Source organism: Caloenas nicobarica, chromosome 20 (genome assembly GCF_036013445.1).
Source record: "Caloenas nicobarica isolate bCalNic1 chromosome 20, bCalNic1.hap1, whole genome shotgun sequence".
Classification (NCBI taxonomy): Eukaryota; Metazoa; Chordata; class Aves; order Columbiformes; family Columbidae; genus Caloenas; species Caloenas nicobarica.
The window spans coordinates 6,730,330-6,746,634 of record NC_088264.1 but is presented as its reverse complement, the minus strand read 5'-3'; the positions used below and the strand labels follow the sequence as shown (position 1 = coordinate 6,746,634).

At 52.1% G+C, this 16,305-nt stretch overlaps 1 protein-coding gene across 1 annotated transcript in view; it reads right to left on the bottom strand.

Annotated features, from left to right (window-relative positions):
• PRRX1 (paired related homeobox 1) overlaps nucleotides 1-15,765 on the bottom strand; it is a 39,146-nt gene extending 23,381 nt beyond the window's left edge. Inside the window, exon 1 of the mRNA XM_065649152.1 lies at nucleotides 15,283-15,765. Coding sequence (XP_065505224.1) covers nucleotides 15,283-15,523 — 241 coding nt within the window. The 5' untranslated portion in view covers nucleotides 15,524-15,765. The remainder of the gene's footprint in view (nucleotides 1-15,282) is intronic.
• Between the last annotated feature and the right edge of the window lie 540 nt (nucleotides 15,766-16,305).

The window sequence follows — 16,305 nt, the reverse complement described above, 5'->3', positions numbered from 1 at the left end:
GCCCTTCGAAGCAGCCACAACAGAGAGGACATCCTCTCCCCAGGGACGTGCCACGTGGGGCTGGCCCAGCCACCGGGACAGCGAAGCCACCGTGCAACGTGTGGCAGGAGAGAGGCAGCGACGGAGGAGAAGCCGCGGGCCAGAGCTTGCTCCAGCCTCCAGCAGGAGTCGGGCACCTGCCGAGGAGGCTGCATCCTCAGCTGGGCTGCTCTGGGCACCGAACCCCTTGGAGGCGTCTTCCAAAAGGGCAGCCCAGCTTCCCCAGCTGGTTTCAACTGGGTTTCTGGAGAAATCACTTACAACATGACATGGTCTTTGCCTCTGATCCCCCCAGTAGTTTTTTAGTCGTCGGCCAGTTTCGACCTCAATTTGACAATTTGAACAGGAACTCCAAAGATAACTCAGCTCCTACAATTTTAATGAAAACCTGATGGCTCAGTAAAAGGAAAGAGGTGTTATTAATGCCAGCGGTGAGGGATCAAGCAGCTGGGTGAGCCCAAGCTCTTACAAGACACTCAAGACTTACAAGACACTGTTCTGCCAAAGCGAAGGGAAACCCCAGCAGAGCTCAGCCCCGATTTCTCCGCAGACATCCCAACCTGGAGGTGCACAGCAGCAGGAGCATCATCACCAACAGCTGCCTCCTTCACATCACACCCCGCACCATCCTCGGCAAGACCAGAGCTGGAAGAAGCTGGAGCTCAGGACGGGCAAGCAAGCCCCAGGTTTTGGTATGGATGTGTCAATTTTTTTAACTATTAAACCAGAAGAAAGCAGAGAGCAAGGCAGTGGAGAGCGCAGCACCGACTGTATCTGTGTACCTTGTGCAGGGAGGACGAACAGCCCACATTCCTGCGGGACCCTGGCCATACCAAACCATCCACCCGTGTTTCTCTCCCCTTTCCGCGGCCACAGCCCCTTCTGTGGGCTGGGACCAGTAGATGGCACCAGAAGAACAGAAAAGCCCCTCACTCCTGGCCTCTGCAGCTCCCCAAATCCTCCCGCAGCATCAGCCCCCAAAAGCAACGGGGCATTGGTGCCAACCAATGGCTTTTGGCTCTCTACTTTAAAAGCCTGTTTGGAACCGACTTCTAACAGGACTTCTAAAAGCTTTAGCAAACAAATTTAGGAGAGGAAAAAAAAAAAGGAAAAAAAAGCCAAAGTAGTTTCTTTCGATTTTGAGACTTATAAAATCCTCCCCTACCTCCCTCAACATAGATGCTGCTTTTAAATGCAAAAAAAAAATTAAAGCATTTACCCAAAGAATCTGCTCTCTCCATAAATGCTTTAATTTGGATGTATCCCCCCCGCAGCTGGAACCCACAGAAATTTCCTGCCTGCTGCAGTTGAACAGAATCTGCGTTTTTCAATGTAGAAGCAATTCACCCAAGAAGTGCCTGACTACATTTCTAGGTAGGAAGGTGCCTGTCTCTTTGGCTGTTTTGACTGTCAATATTGTTAAAGGAAAATCTGCTACTTCTTCCCAAGCAGCTTCTGCTGTTAGCTAATGCAAACATCCTTGACCCTGGTGGGTTAAGCATCCTCTCAACTCTCTCAAAACAAGCAACAGGACCAATTCGGGTCAGGATGGGCATTTCTCCCAGAGGTACCAGCCTCCCTCTTGCACACCAGATAAGCAAGATTTTTTTCTCTTAACAGAGAGACTGCCCTAAAGCAGGATTAACAGCCAGGGAACAGCCTGCAACAAAATCCAGCCATGTCACAGCCAGTTCAGCATGACCCTACTTACACCTGTGCCTTGTGGTACCTCCTGATTGCAGCACTGAATAGTCACGTTTTCAGAAGGAGGACCTGGGCGATGATGCTGATGGTCTCCAGGGACACTCGCTGCAGTGCAGACAGGACTGTCCAGTCCCCAGCTCGGCTGCAAAGTACGACAAGGTACCTGAGCACAATGCAGTGATGCTGAGCGCCCCAGAGCTGTGGCATGGGAGATTTAACATGGTCATGGAGGTGCCAGGACTTTTTCAGAAGTTTAAATCCTGCCTGGAGTCCATCTGAGACACAAATTTTGAGACCTTCTGACTTCTCACACCAGGACTGAGTTTTGAATATGGCTCAGCCCAGCAAAGTTTTAAGAAGAGTTTCATTATTTTGATCTTTTCCCCCCATCTCCATTATCAATCATACCGAAGCAAAGCATAATTGCTCCAAACCAAACCATTTGCCAAAACATTTCTTGGCACATTATTTTACTTAACAGCCCTTCTGGGAACGGAGCACATTTGGAAACCTCTGCACCTCCATCCTCCTTGACCAACAGTGTGTGCACAAGCACGTGGCCGAGAGCACTGAGTGCTGGTGCTGGGGAATGCCCAGCCTGGTGGGCTGGAGGAAGGTTCCCGGCCCCACGGGCCAGCCATGAGGGCTTTGTGCTATGAACGCTCTCGGAGGAGTCGTCTTTTCATGGTCCTTTGGCCCTTCCTGGTTTCAGCAGACTCCTTCCTGGCTGGCAACAAGAGAACGCAAAATGGAGCAGAGACACGGGAGGCAAAAGATGGCTCTGGCCATCGTGGTCCACCCTATTGATTTGGAGCCCCTCTGTATTGTGAGGATGCCGAGCATGTTTATCCTCCTTTCCCAATATTGATTAGATTTGCAGCTCTCCCTGTTTTCCTCATTTTGCCCAAAGCCAACAGTGTTGCGATTACAAGAGACACCATTCACATAGACTCTCGACCTGGCCAGAAATACCAGAAATGTCATGCAACAGCCTGTTTTCTTCAGAGCTGCAATAAACTCAGAAGAGGTCCTGAAATACGAGAGCAAGTTGGGCTATTTTCATGTCTGATGTTCACCCTTCATAGGAAAACCTCTGCAGAGCTATCTCTGCTATTCCTAACAGCGGGATTTTGGAGAGGGGATCGTCCTATAAATGAGCGTGGCAGCTGGTTCACATAAGGGCCTGAGTTATGATCAGAGATGAGGACATTGCTTTTCTTTTGTGTTTCTCGCTATGTTTTGGTTCAAACCTGTAAACAGCCTCGCACCAAGTGGATCTGCATTCTCCACCTGGTCCTGTGATCCAATTTCCTGGCAGGAACAGCCCTGACATGGAATTGCGCAGGAATGCTGCAGCGTGTCCGTCTGTCCCACGGCCAGAGCCGAGCTCCTCAGTTTTCTGGTTTCTGTGTGAGACCCAGCCACAGCGTTTCACCCAGTTACCCTGGCTAGGGAGACCAATAACTCACGGCTGACAAAAGCAGCTCTCCCAAAAGGGCTTCCAGACATTCATGGACAGAGAAGCCAACGCTCTCCTTCAGAGTTATTTCTAGTGATTACATAGCATCTCGCAGTTATAAAATGCATGTGTTCCACCTCCTTTGAATGGATGTCTGGCTATTGCTCCCAGCCACTGGCTCTTGTTCTACCTTTCTCTGATGGATTAAAGTGCCGGGGCGGGGAGAAAGACCTCCTTCTAGAGAGTCACGGAAACGAGGATTCAAATCCATCATCACAAGTGTCTGGAATGACTCTCGGCATTGCACGGGCCGAGAAGGACAGCGATATGTCACACCAGCAAAACAGCTCCCACTTGAAGTGGAGACTGGGGAAGCACAGCAGAGAGCAAAGCCCTTCCAAGGAAGCCTGGAGAGAACGGGGAGCCCAGAACCACCGCTGGCAGGAAAATCAGGATTCGGCACCCAGCTCTGCAGAGTGCTCCGACCCTCTGAGAACAAGGTGTCCTCTTCACTCGCTCACTGTAACCTCCTCCAGACACAGACTGTCTCTGGGCAGAGGAGCACACAGCATTCACAAAGGCAGACACGAGCCCGGCCAGACTGACGAAGGGCAGCTTTTTGGGGCATTTTACTTGCTAATCACAGACCAGTTTGCCTCATCAATCACACCACCTACTTCCAGCCCACAATGCCCAAGACAAAAGGCACGTCTAGGAAATCTGTTGCCTGGTTTCCCAGCAGTGGATCACCCCAGTGAGCGTGTCCCTTCCCCATCCACATGCTTTCTCTTGGCTGGCTGGGTCCCTCTTGCCCTCCCAGGTACCCCAGTTGAACCCAGCACAGCAACCTGCTTGGAAAGTGGGGGGAAATTGGAAACAGCATCATTGTGCTGGCCAGAACAGATGAAACACAGGGTTAAGCACACAGGCACATTCCCACTCAAGTCACGCAGTCACTGAAACTTGGGGAAAGGATGTTCAAGAGACTCCTCTTACTCCCTTCCCAGGGCAGGACCAGCTCTACGATGTTTATTCCATGTTGGTCTCCATCAGATCTGTGCTTGTGGTCTCCAAGGCATCCTCACGCCACTTCATCCAGGGCTTTCCTACCCTCCCTAGACCCAGGAGGATTTCTCTACTGCCTCACTTATATCTTGCTGCAACACAAGTGGGCTTGGAGATCAGTTTACGCTCTCCTCTTCTTGAGCTTAAGCACCTCTTCCTTCCTCCTAAACTGGGTGCTGGAGCTCTCCCTACTGCTTTACTTCTCTGGACTTTTTTTGACTCGGTTTGCATCTTCCTCGACGCGCAGCATGCCCAGGCAGAGCCCACCTGGAGCCCTCTCTGTGGCTGAGCGCCAAGAGAAGATGCTCCACAAACGAGGCAGAACTACAGGAGATGCTGGGGGTGAAAAACATCTGCCTCTCCTCATAAAGACTGGGCACTCTGCATTGAGTAGGAGAGTTGGTTTAAGGCCAGGTGAACAGATTTGCAAAGGGCATGGAGCTACACCGGTCCAGTACAGGCTCCTTACGACAAATTCATCCCCCTTTATAGACAGCAGGTTGACAGCAGTGGCTCCCATGCCAGAGCACCACGCAGAAACCCCCTGGGCTGTGACGTGAGGGAGATCTGCTCCGTAAGTGCATCAGGGAAGCGTGAGCAGCCACTTCCCTTGCGAGCCCAGTTTCCCCACTGGGAATCACTGGTGGAGACGAGACAGACCCATCCCATGGGGTGCTCGTGACCAGACCTCGCGGAGCACGTTCCGTGGAGCCAGCTCTGCCGCAGCTGGAGGGCTTGGCCGGTGGCGAGGCATTCAGAGGAAGGGTTAGCACCAAAATAGGTCATTAGCGAACAACGTGGGGTTCTTCATTCTTCTCCAGGCCTCTCATTTTCCTAAGGGGAATGCCTCAGAAAACCCAGTGGGGGGGAGAAGGAATTTACAGTTCCCTTCCAAAAACCAGCCTTTGTTTGTTTGATCGCTTTTTTAAACGATCGAGTAACTTGTGAATACATTTTCTGATGATTCCCACATCCTCCCAGCTGGAGAACGGTTCATGAACAGACTCCAAACTTTGTAAATGAGCTTGTTAGTCATAAGTCTTCAAACAGGCTTGATAAACAACTTTCAGCCTGCAGGATATCCATCAACCATTCTGTCTGCCTGGTCTCCTGATGCTAATTTGTTATTTACAACGACAGATCCCTCTCCTAAATCACAGGTGATTGTTTCTTTTAACTGATTAGCTGATTTTTTTTTTTTAAAAGGAGAAACAACAAAAAACAAGTCACAAACAAGCAATGAGTCACAAGCACTCATTTCTAAGCAGTTCCCCTGGCTTCCATAAGATGTATCAGCAGTTGTCCAAATGAAAGAAATTTTAAGTAAAGATCTTCTTGGCCAAACCTTCAAGACCAGGCTATGGCCAAGAAAAAGAGGGTGACTATCCCAACCAGCAGCTGTGAATTCCAGTGCCTGCTGCCAAATGCTCCAGGGACCATCTCGCTGACTGACATGTGCCACTCTTTGCATCCTTTGTGGAGACCCCAAGCATCTCGAGATGCTCAGGAGATCTGAGTCCGCATGCAAAAATCTGCCACCGAAAACTGTTTCACCCCATGGACGGGTTCACACGGCAAACACAGCTTGTCCCAAGAGCACAGGGTGCACTCAGGTGCACCTGAGCACAAGGTGGGTTCCCTGCAGGAACAAACTTGCTGGAAGTTGCTCCCGTCCATGGAAGGAGATCTCCTCAGTGCTAATGAGTTAAGTGACACAGAAAGTGGTCGATTCCAGAGACGGAAGTGGATGAAATTGCAACTTGCTGGGGGCAATGCAGAGGGAGGAGAATCTTCCCAAATTGCTGCTAAAGCCAAGCTCTTATATAACCCACAACCAGCAGATTTCAAAGCCCCTAATTAGGCCAGTTACATGAGTAGGAAAAGTGCAGCACGGCAAGGTGAACTCAGCCAAGTTATGGCAGCAAATACACAGGAAAAAAGACATCAAGACTCTGTGGTCAAGGCACTAAGGCATTTTGGAGCAATAAAAGACAGGCTGGGTCATCCCACTGGTCGATCTCTACTGACGTTTGGAATTTAAAAAAAAGCCTCACTGTTTCAATTTTGATTTTCGGTGCGAGACTTTTCTGGGCAGGCTGCTCCCAGCACCAGCAAATGCTGCACCCTACAAACCCTGTGCTGCGGAACCCCCAAGCAGAGCTGCCCCCTGGTGCCTGGGGAGCACATGGAGCAGACAAATGCCCTCCCCAGCGGGCTGCCTTGTGCGTGTGCGTACGTGAAATCCAGACCTGTGTTTCCGCCGCCCCAGCCCGGATCCACGGAGAGGCGCAGGCTCCCACCAGCATTCAGAGTGAAGGCAGCAGGATGCAGAGCTTGGCCCCAGACTGGTCTCAAAAGCTTTTTTTTCCTCTCTCTCACTGCAAAATCACCAATACATTTGCTGTGACAACCTCAAGCACTCAAGACCGGACAGGCTGTACCACCGTCTCGTGTCTAGAAACACCCTCCCCCGTGCTAAAACATACTCGGGAAGAGACTCAGACTTGTCACCAGCTGTCACCGACAGTGTCAGCATGGGACTCATCCATCCCAAGCAAGACCTCGGCGCTGGATTCACAAACCTCTGCTCCATACCTTCCATCTAGGGTGAAATGCAACGCTGTGCAGCACACAGAAGGATAATGGGCATGAAGTGTAACCGGTGTTTCAAGCCACAGGGTGGGGAGAGTGCTGTAAAGCTTTATGGGAAACCAGCCCAGACTTCATGGGGAGAGGAGCTGCCTGGAGACCCACTGGCAAGGGCAGCCCTTTCTGCAGCACCAGGCCCAGAGCATTAACACTCTGTTTGCACTGTTACGGCTCAGGCACTTTTCCCCATTAAAGTCCAATCCATCCCCGCAGAGCCACGACTCCACTGAGCTGACGTGGAGAAGTGACGGCTCTTGGAAAGTTGCAAGCGTGATTTTTTTTTTTTTTTCCAAATGTGGGCCATATTAGCGACGCTTCCAAAAAAAAAAAAAAGGATGATTTCCACACCACTGAACAGGTCTTCATGGCTTCACCAGCACATCGGCTGCAGCTCAGCCCAACTCACCTGCCACTTGTTCAGCAACCACAAACACAACAAAACCAAGAGCAAACAGCAGACTACTAAAGGTCCCCATGGCTTCAAAACCTACCCAACCTTGACCAGTCCAGCGTCTACAGTGGCTGCAAGAGAGGGCTGGGAACTACTTGGGTGCTGCCTTCTGTAGCCACCCACTCTGCTCCAGCACCCCCGGCAACCCACTTTGTTCCCAGTGCCCCTGGGACTGCTGGTCCCCTTCAGAGCTGACACCACCTTCCTTCTCCAAACCTGTCCACTCAGTGGCTGCTGCTGGCAATTTTATCTGGTCCCTAGATGCACAAGGCCACGGGTAATTTTGGTTTTACTCTGGTTAAGGAGGCCACATCAGAAGTTCATCCCCTGGTGGGCTCAGAGCAGGAAGCAACGTCCCCAGGCTCCTGATGAATTGCAGCTCTCGATGCAAAAGCAGTTCTGCTGCCTGAGCAGCTCATCAAGACGTGGAGGTGGTCCTAGCCAGATACTGAGCGGCTCTTTGGACCTTTGCCCTGCCCAGCAGTCTCGCTGACTGGCTGGAGTTTCTCCTGTAGGAAAATTTCTCTAGCCAGAAATGGGGGAAAATCTGGGTGGAATATGAACTGGATGCTGCAATAGGATGTAGTGACTTGTTAACAGCACAGCTGGCTCCCTTCACCTCTCTTCTACCCTTCCCTTCCAGGAACACAAGGCACCAGGAGGTCCTGAACTGCCACTCCAAGGCAAACGCTCACTTCATACGGGCACAACAAATCCAGACTGTCTGGGACAGTACTTTAAACACTAGCATAACCTTTTCTCAGCCTCTGGAGGCAAGAGAGGAACCCAGAAAGCTATGGAAGCTGAAATAGATGCTCACTGGCCTCTCTTCCCAGCTTTGGCCTTCACAGACATCCTTGGAGATGCCAGGCTTCCCACCGCAGGGGGCGGCCCGCAGCTTCAGCACCACTGCTCCCTTCCCAACCAGCATCCTCCAGAAGTTCTCATTTGGAAGAAGCTTCCCTCAAAAATCACAGCAGCAGACAGGCAGCGCACCTCTGCTGAACTCCCATCCCCGCCTCACAGCATCTTCCAGGGCTACATTGTAGAGACCAGCCGGGTCCCGCAGAAAGAGAAATGGCAGGTTAGATCCGTACTGCACGGGTGCAGATCAACGAGTGAATGACGAATGTGAGCAGGGCCAGCAAATCTAGGAGGAAGAAGTGTGGGACTGCCCTGGAGGATCCTTGGACCCTCGCTGTAAGAGAGCTACAGTCACAGCACAGGGTGACAAAGGACAAATCCCTACAGACCCGTGCTGAGGGGCTGGTGGCACATAGGTCTACACATGTATGAGCTTCCACTGACACAGTCTGTAACACAGAGTCTCCATAGAGACTCTCCAGCGGACAGTAAAAGGCTCAATTTACGCTGCATCTCCCCGCTCGGGGGGCGGCACTGCTGGGTCCTTCTCCAAACCCCCGGGACTGCCCTAAAACCTGCTGGGATCTCCCACCCCTTTGCGCCGTCATCTCTCCCACCGGAGCAGCCAGTGGGCTCAGAAGTTGCTTCCCACAGACGGCTTTTCTTGGGGGAAACAGACTCAAAACCTGTGCTCTGTCCTCCACCACCCGAGCGCAGGTTGAAACCTTTCTGTGTCCTGAGCGTAAAGCGGTGGGGACGGTTCAAACCAAGTCAGATTGGAGCCTTGGACAACAGCTCTTCCAGCCAGGCTGTGATGATTCTCACTCCACATCTCCACAATCCGCCCCGAAATCCAAAACTCCTTTAGGAAAGGCGAGTAGGGTGGGGAACCAGCAGTGCAGTGATTCATCCTCCCCAGAAACACAAGCCCAAGTCTGGAATATTGTGACACTTGGTAAATACTCGTGATGTACTTCGTTATGCAACGGAGGCCCAGCAGGAGCACAGCTCCCTCAGGGCTACTTAATATGGGTTTCAAAAACAATTAAATGTATCATAAACAACTTGCAACCAGGAATAAACACCTTAAATCCCATCAACCCATTTTGGTGATGTCAAAAAACCATGGGAGCAAACCCAAAGTTGCCAAGGGAATTAAAAAAAAAAAAAAAAAAAAAAATCCTCGAAGGAATTATGACCCTGTAATTCTGTGTCTGCCGTGTTAAACGCTCAACCCTCCCAGTCCTTCCTGCTCATACTCTGCCCATGCTCTTGCTCGCTCTTTCCAGGCTTCTTAACATCACATATTTTGATGCACGTTGCACCTCTGCCGAAAGGCAAAAGAATCGTCCCCCCGAATGCAGGCAGCAAAACTGTTTCATACCTGTGCAGAAATATTCCATCGACCTCAAAAAAAACTTTTTTGCATGACTGGAGGCTGCTGGTCAAGTCTTTAAACACTAATATTAACTGGCACACATATAAGCGGTCCATTGAATTGCATGCAAGGACTCGTGTGAGTAAGGATTGCACAAATTAACCCTGAGATAATATTTTCCCATGCGATCACTGCTTTATACATCATCAAAAAGACGGAAAATAGACTGGCTAGTAGTGGAAACTCAGGGCAGATGACAGAAAGCTGATGTTCATTAAAAGTGTTCTGCAGTTCAGACCAAACCTTTACGTTTTATGAGAGATTTCAAAATCTAATTTTCAGGGAAATGTTTTCATTACATTAAGACGGGAAAAAAAAGAAAAAGAGCAAAAACCTTCAGCAAAATCTTTTTCAAATTAAAAAGTTGGAAGCTTTGTGTGGATGGATTGAAAACATAAATACCATCAGCAAATTATGAGACCATGAGAACCAGGAAGCCAAACTGATTATGATCAAAAAAATGAAATTCACAAACAAATAAAAGTCTAGTTTCACCCGTCAAAAGGCGGGCAGCGTGGCCAGCACTCACAAACTGAGTCAGCTCACTCCTTCAAATTCATACGGCACTTTTTCCTTTGTTAATAACAGTACGTTGTCCATTTTTGTTTGCTTTTTCGTGCCTTTAATTTTTTTTAAGACTCCGGGCTTGTGACAGAGTCACGTTTCCATCTTTAGTCTGCATCCAAAAGCTCTAGAAATTTATGTGAAAAACCCAAAGTGTTTTTCAACTTCAAACTGTAGGATGTAAGAAAAACACCCAGCACACTGAGATACTTGCCGGAATAACCACACACCAGCCAGCCTGAGAGTGTAATTAAATGGATATGCCCAAAGAACATCAATGGAAAGAAGTTAATCAAACTTCTAACAGCTGGTCTGTGTTGTTTATCTGTTATTCAACCTTTATTTTAGTGAACACCGTCCACTCTTCCCACAAGAAGCCTCCAGGATACACGGAGTGCAACTGGCACGCACAAGGATTACTCCTGCAAGACAAATCAAGCTGTTGTATTTTTCAGGCAGATATCAGAAGCAACAAGTGCCTCAAAAATAATATGAATCTGATCCGCAATTTTTGCACATCAGCTGCTGGAAGAGGAAGACTGGTTCTGGGAAGTCTTCCTTGGCAGCAGCTTGTAAGGATGCTCACCACTGCCGGCGGGATTAAAGGCACCGGTTTCCCTCACTCATCCCAGTGCAACCAGTGGACACCAGCAGCTCTTTGTCCATCAGCTATGCAGGACAAGAGAGGAAGAAAACAGCAGCTAGATTTAATCAATTTACCCTGCATTTTTTCCCCCTTTCTATTCTTTGTACATGCCTGGTCTACAGTCTCAGCATCTTCTGGGAAGACGGGCTGTGTTTTAGTAACAAAAGAGCCACTTAGTACCTCAAGATAAAGCAGAGGTTTGCAAAGAAAACCCTGCAGTTGTCCCTGGTGCTTCCTCTCACGTTCACTCTCCATGCCACTCAGCAACCCACCAAATTGCTTTTCGCATTTCCAATTGCTTTTCATGTTTGGATGCAGTGGCAGAGGTTTTCCACCTCTTTTTAAGGCAGTATATGGGGTTTTTTTTTGTGAAGGGTGGGAAAGCACAGCACCGCAGACAACCTCAAGATCAGCAAAAAACCAGAGAAACAATTCAATATTTACACACATCCTTTTACTCCTGCAGCAGCCCCACTTGCTCTGATTTAGAAGAAGCAATTAAAGCACAAAGAACAGCCCTGTGGGAGCACACCAAAGGTTCTTCATCCGAGGATCCTGTCTCAGACTGCCAGCAGTGGCAGAGTCAGAGGGTACATGCCCAGAGAGCAATGGAGCCGTCTCAGCCCCAGCTCATCCTTCCCGTCTCCCAGACTCACAGCTCCCTGAGCCAGACACTGCTGCAGTGAAGAGTCATCCTCAGTCCTCCCTGAATTTGTCTTGTCCTTTCTTGAAATAATTTCTATTTCTGATCTCTGCAAAATCCTGTGGTAACAAGATCCATCACTCACCAACGTGCCAGCTGAAAAACCCCTTTTCCTCGTGCTCCCAACCCGCTGGCCGAGAAGAGGGAGCCGAAGCCCGCGCAGATGCTCTGCTTGACCCAGCCTGAGCAAAGAAACTCACCTCCTCCTGGCTGGGTTTCTGCTTCCTTGGGAAGCAGCGGCAGTGCCAAGGGGCCACAATTCCCACCAAGACAGAAGAAGTCTTGGGGTCTGCTGCACCCCAGCTTTAATTGCAAATGAGCCCCGAGAGCCCAACAGAATCCGCCAGCCTGGGAGAGAAGCACAGCCCCCAACTGCCATCGCTTTTATACTGAAGATAAGTTAACGGACAGTAATAACTCCAACATGCAGAACTTGTGCACATACTGGATAAAAGTGGGGTTTATTCATTCCTCATGGAAGAAATGGGAGTATAATGATTTTTCTTTTGCTGCTCATGCTTTCGCCACAACATTTTACAAGCCATCAACAGCGAGACTCAAAACAAACCCAAAAAAGCAGAGGTCAAAAATGTCATCTTAAAAATTATTTAAAAAAAAAAAAAAAAAGAGCTAGTAGCTTACCAGCTCTGGATTTGGATAATTAACCTGCTCTCAGAGCCATGAGCTTTGGGAACCCACAGGCCACCAGCAGGTTTCTGTCACCCCTAAAGAGCACAGGAACAAGAGGAGCCAATTGCTTTTGCTGCGAAGCTCAGGGTGTCCCCTCTGCTGAGCTGGGACCCGCATTTTCATCCCGTTTTTAATCAGAGTTAGCAAAAGCCCTGCTACCAAAGCAAGAGTCGGTTGCTTCTTAACAGGTGGTTTCACAATGAAGAGAAACTCGGGTTGCAGTGTCCTCCTGGCTAAGCAGCAGAGACAGGGAGGTTACTGTGAATTCTATCAGCTTTTAGGGTATGGTTTTCAGAGCTACAGTTTGAACTAAAGTCAATGAGAGCAACAGCCTCACAGCATGACTGAGAAAATCAGCTCCTTAGTAGGCTGACAGTTGTCCCAGAGATGTTTTGGTTTTTAATAAGACAAAACGTTTTCTACTGAACCTTTTTCAAATGAACTAGTGGTGAAATTGTTCCTTCAATCTCCAATGTCCAAATAAAACCTTTTGTCATTTATGTGTCAAACTTTTCCCCTTAATTTTGGATTATACAAATAGCCCCAATAATTCGACTTTTCACTTCAGTTTGGGAGAGAAACCAGTGACAGACTAGCTGAATTTCCCCCAGGTTGGGAGAACATTTTTAGTATTCTTGAGACATTCCGCAATTTCTCCAATCGCTTTTACCTTCTCTCCCTCAGTAACACAGAGAATAACCAAGCTCCGTGTTAGCTTTTCCACTGAACCACCAAGAAAAGCTCACACCTCTGCGGCAGAGTCCTTTTACTGCATGGGTTGCAAAACACTTTGCAAAACACATGCAATAGGTGGGGAAACTGAGGCACGGAGATGCACAGGTGAAATGCATCAGTGAAAAAGCCAAAAAGCCCAGATGAAAGCTCTGCCCAACAATAGAGAGAATTAATCCCTGGTGTTCAGTTTTTTGCTTACTGTAGAATACTTTTTAAACTTTATAATTCGTTGCAACGGCATTGAAACTTTTACAGCATTCAGAAAAGTTCTAATTTATTTGAAGCTGCAGCTTGGCAATGCTGGTGGGGAATCACACCCTCGGACTGGGATTTTTGGTCCTTTTAGTGCTCTAAGAACAGGGTGGGTACTGGGAAAACACAGCCCCGCTTTTCCAGGCTGACCGAGGCGGCTCCGGAGAGCTGAGCAGTCCGCAAGAGGCAGCATCAGGAATAAATCGGGTCCAAATAAGATGAACAAAACCGGGGCGGGGGGGGAGGAAACAGAACGAAAAAAAAAGAGTTGTGTACGTAACTTGTTGGTTAGTATCTCGGCGACCCTCCGGCTGGAGTGTTGTGACGTGGGGAGCTGAATCGGGTGAGCGGCGATCAGTGCCTTCCCCGCTAAAATATACACCTTCACGGCTAGAAAATACATTTTTCCGGGTCCTGGGAAGGGCTATTTTTTAAAGCCATCTCCCAGCGGCGGTGGGTCCGTCAGCCGCGCCCCGCTCCGGTTCTCCGCTCGCTGCTTCCCCACCGCGCTCCCGCAATAACCGCGCCCCGACATGATGCTTCCCCGCCCGGAGAAAATGTCTTGCGGGGGTAAAACTCGGGGATCCCACGGGCGATGGTGTAAGGAGCGGCTGCTTTTTGGAAAGTTACCCCCTTCCCTAGCCCGGTTTCCTTCGGGATACCGAGAAAGCCACGTCGGATCCGCGGGGAAAAGAAGGTCGGAGGCGGCTCCCGGCGGAAAATAAAAAAAAAAATCCCGAAAAGCGAACGAAAATTACAACTGCCGAAAACTGAACGAAAATTGCTTTTCGGCAACTGCAATTTTCGTTCGCTTTCCGTCGGCTGCCGCAGGGCAGCTCCCCGTTTCGGGATGGGGGGCTCCCGTGTCCGCAGCCGTGGGCCCTGCCCACCCCACGGGAGACACGGCGGGGACGGGCACAACCAGCCTTTAGCCACAACGAAAATCACGGCCAGTCCCTGCACCCGGGGACATATGTATATATTTTAACAGAAAACAGAAGGAGGGTAAGGGGGAGTTGCTGGCCCTGCACACCCACCTCACCCCTCTCCGCCGCGGCTCGCCCTTTCCGACACCGCTGCCCTTGGAAAATAACAAGCGGTGCTTAGAAAATGCCGCGCAACCTGGCGCCCGTCCTCTCCGCCCTCAAGCCGCGGGGCTGTTCTTCTACGGCTACTTGCGCTCCCAAACGAGGACCCGTTAAGACGGGATGTTCAGGGGCAGGTCTGCGCCCTGCCCGCCGGGGCTGCAAAGGGCCCGGATCAGGCCCGCCCCGGCAGAAGCGGGGCTCGGGGAGGAGGGGATCGACGGCTTCACTTTGCAGCCGCGCACGCACCCTCGGGCTGTTTGCGAGCCGAGATGCTCCGGGCAGGTCTTCGGACAATCGTCTGGTCCCCATACAGAGCCCCAAGCAGCTTCCCGGTGTCCCGCACACCACGGCGCCGGTTCCAGCCCCGACGGGCCGGAGGGTCAGGCGGACAGATATAGATAGATAGATAGATAGATAGATAGATAGATAGATAGAGACTCTGCCGCCCGCCGCGCCTCGCCCCGTCCAGCCAAGTCCCGTGTTCAGCCCCCACAGCAAGGGATGGAAAAGTGGGCTCAGCCCTTGGGCTCGATCCTGCCCGCCCAGGCTCCCAAGGCTGTTCTCCTCCGAGTCCCCCGAAAGGAGACGGAGCAGCGCGGTGCTGGACCCGATGAGCGCGGCGCGGCGGCAAAGGGCAGCTCGCCGCTCCGCTTTTCCCGGGACGCGGCTGGAGGAAAACAAACGTTTCCGCGCGCCGCCGGGTGCCGGCCCCGCCGAGGGCTGGGGGAACACGGGCTCTCCGGACCGGCTCGGGGAGAAAGGTGAGCCGGCCCAGGGACCGGCAACGGCGGCTCCTCCGGCCGCTTCCCCCCGGGAGCCCCCTCGGGACCGGCACCGGCGGCCGCCGCCGCGGCTCCCCCGGCAGCGCACGTGGAGCGGCCGCAGCGGCCCCTCGCCCCGGGGAGGGATGGCAGAGGGGGTGTCCCCGCACTTACTGTCTTGCTGTGGGGTGTCGCTGCCGCTGGTCAGCCCGGGGGACTCCAACAAGCTCCGGCCTGGCTCTCCGCTGCCCTCGTCCGCCTGGGCGGCCACCATGTCGCCCGCCTCCTCCAGGTCCAGCAGGTGACTCACGGAGAAGTTCTTCTTGGCTTGTAAATTGTCCAGGCCGGCGGGGCCGTCGAGGCGCGCGGGCAGCAGGGCCTGCCTCTCCATGGCGTGGGCATAGCTGGACGCCATGGTACCGAGCGGGGCTTTTCTGCCCTCGCCCCCCCCGGGCGCCCACCGCCCCCGCTCCCCCCCAGCCGCCGGCCCTTCTAGGGGGGATACGCAAGGACCGACGGGGGGAACGGGACGGGACCCGACGGCGGCGGGTGGGGAAGCCCGAAGGGGAGCGAGCAGGGCCGGGCTTAAAACATGCCGGAGGGGAGAGGCGGCGCGGCCGGCTCGGGGCGCCGGGGCGGCGGCGCGGGGAGCTGCCGCCGGCCGGGAGGCGCAGGGTGGCTGTGGGGCTGCTGCGCCCCGTCCCTCCGCCTCCGCTGCCGGCGGTTCCCCTCCCTCCGCCCCTGCGCTGCCCTCCCCTCCCCTCCGCCCCGCACTTCAAACGGCGGGGGCGGCTCCGCGGCGCTCCGGCCGCGCCGGGCACCCGGGGGAGGGCGGCCCGCGGGGCCCCGGGACGTGGCACCAGCGCGGTCCCCCCGGGACGGGGGTGGGCAGCGCCGGCCCCGCCGCGCTCGTTAGCTCCTCGTGGGGGGTGTCTGGGGGAGCCCCCGATTAGAGGGTGAGAGGGGCGGAAAGGAGTTGCGGAGGGTACCCCACCTCTTGTCACCCAGAGCTGCACCTGGAGGGGAGGGTGGACACTGCTCCGCGGAGGGGTCCCAGGGCAGAGGAGTAGGGAAGAAACAGTGAAACTGAGAAATGCAGATGAAAAGATGACAGAAATGGAAAAGACAGTGTGAACAAGGAGAGAGAAAAGGAAGAGGAAAAATAAAAGAGGAAGAAAAAGTGCAACAGAGAACTAA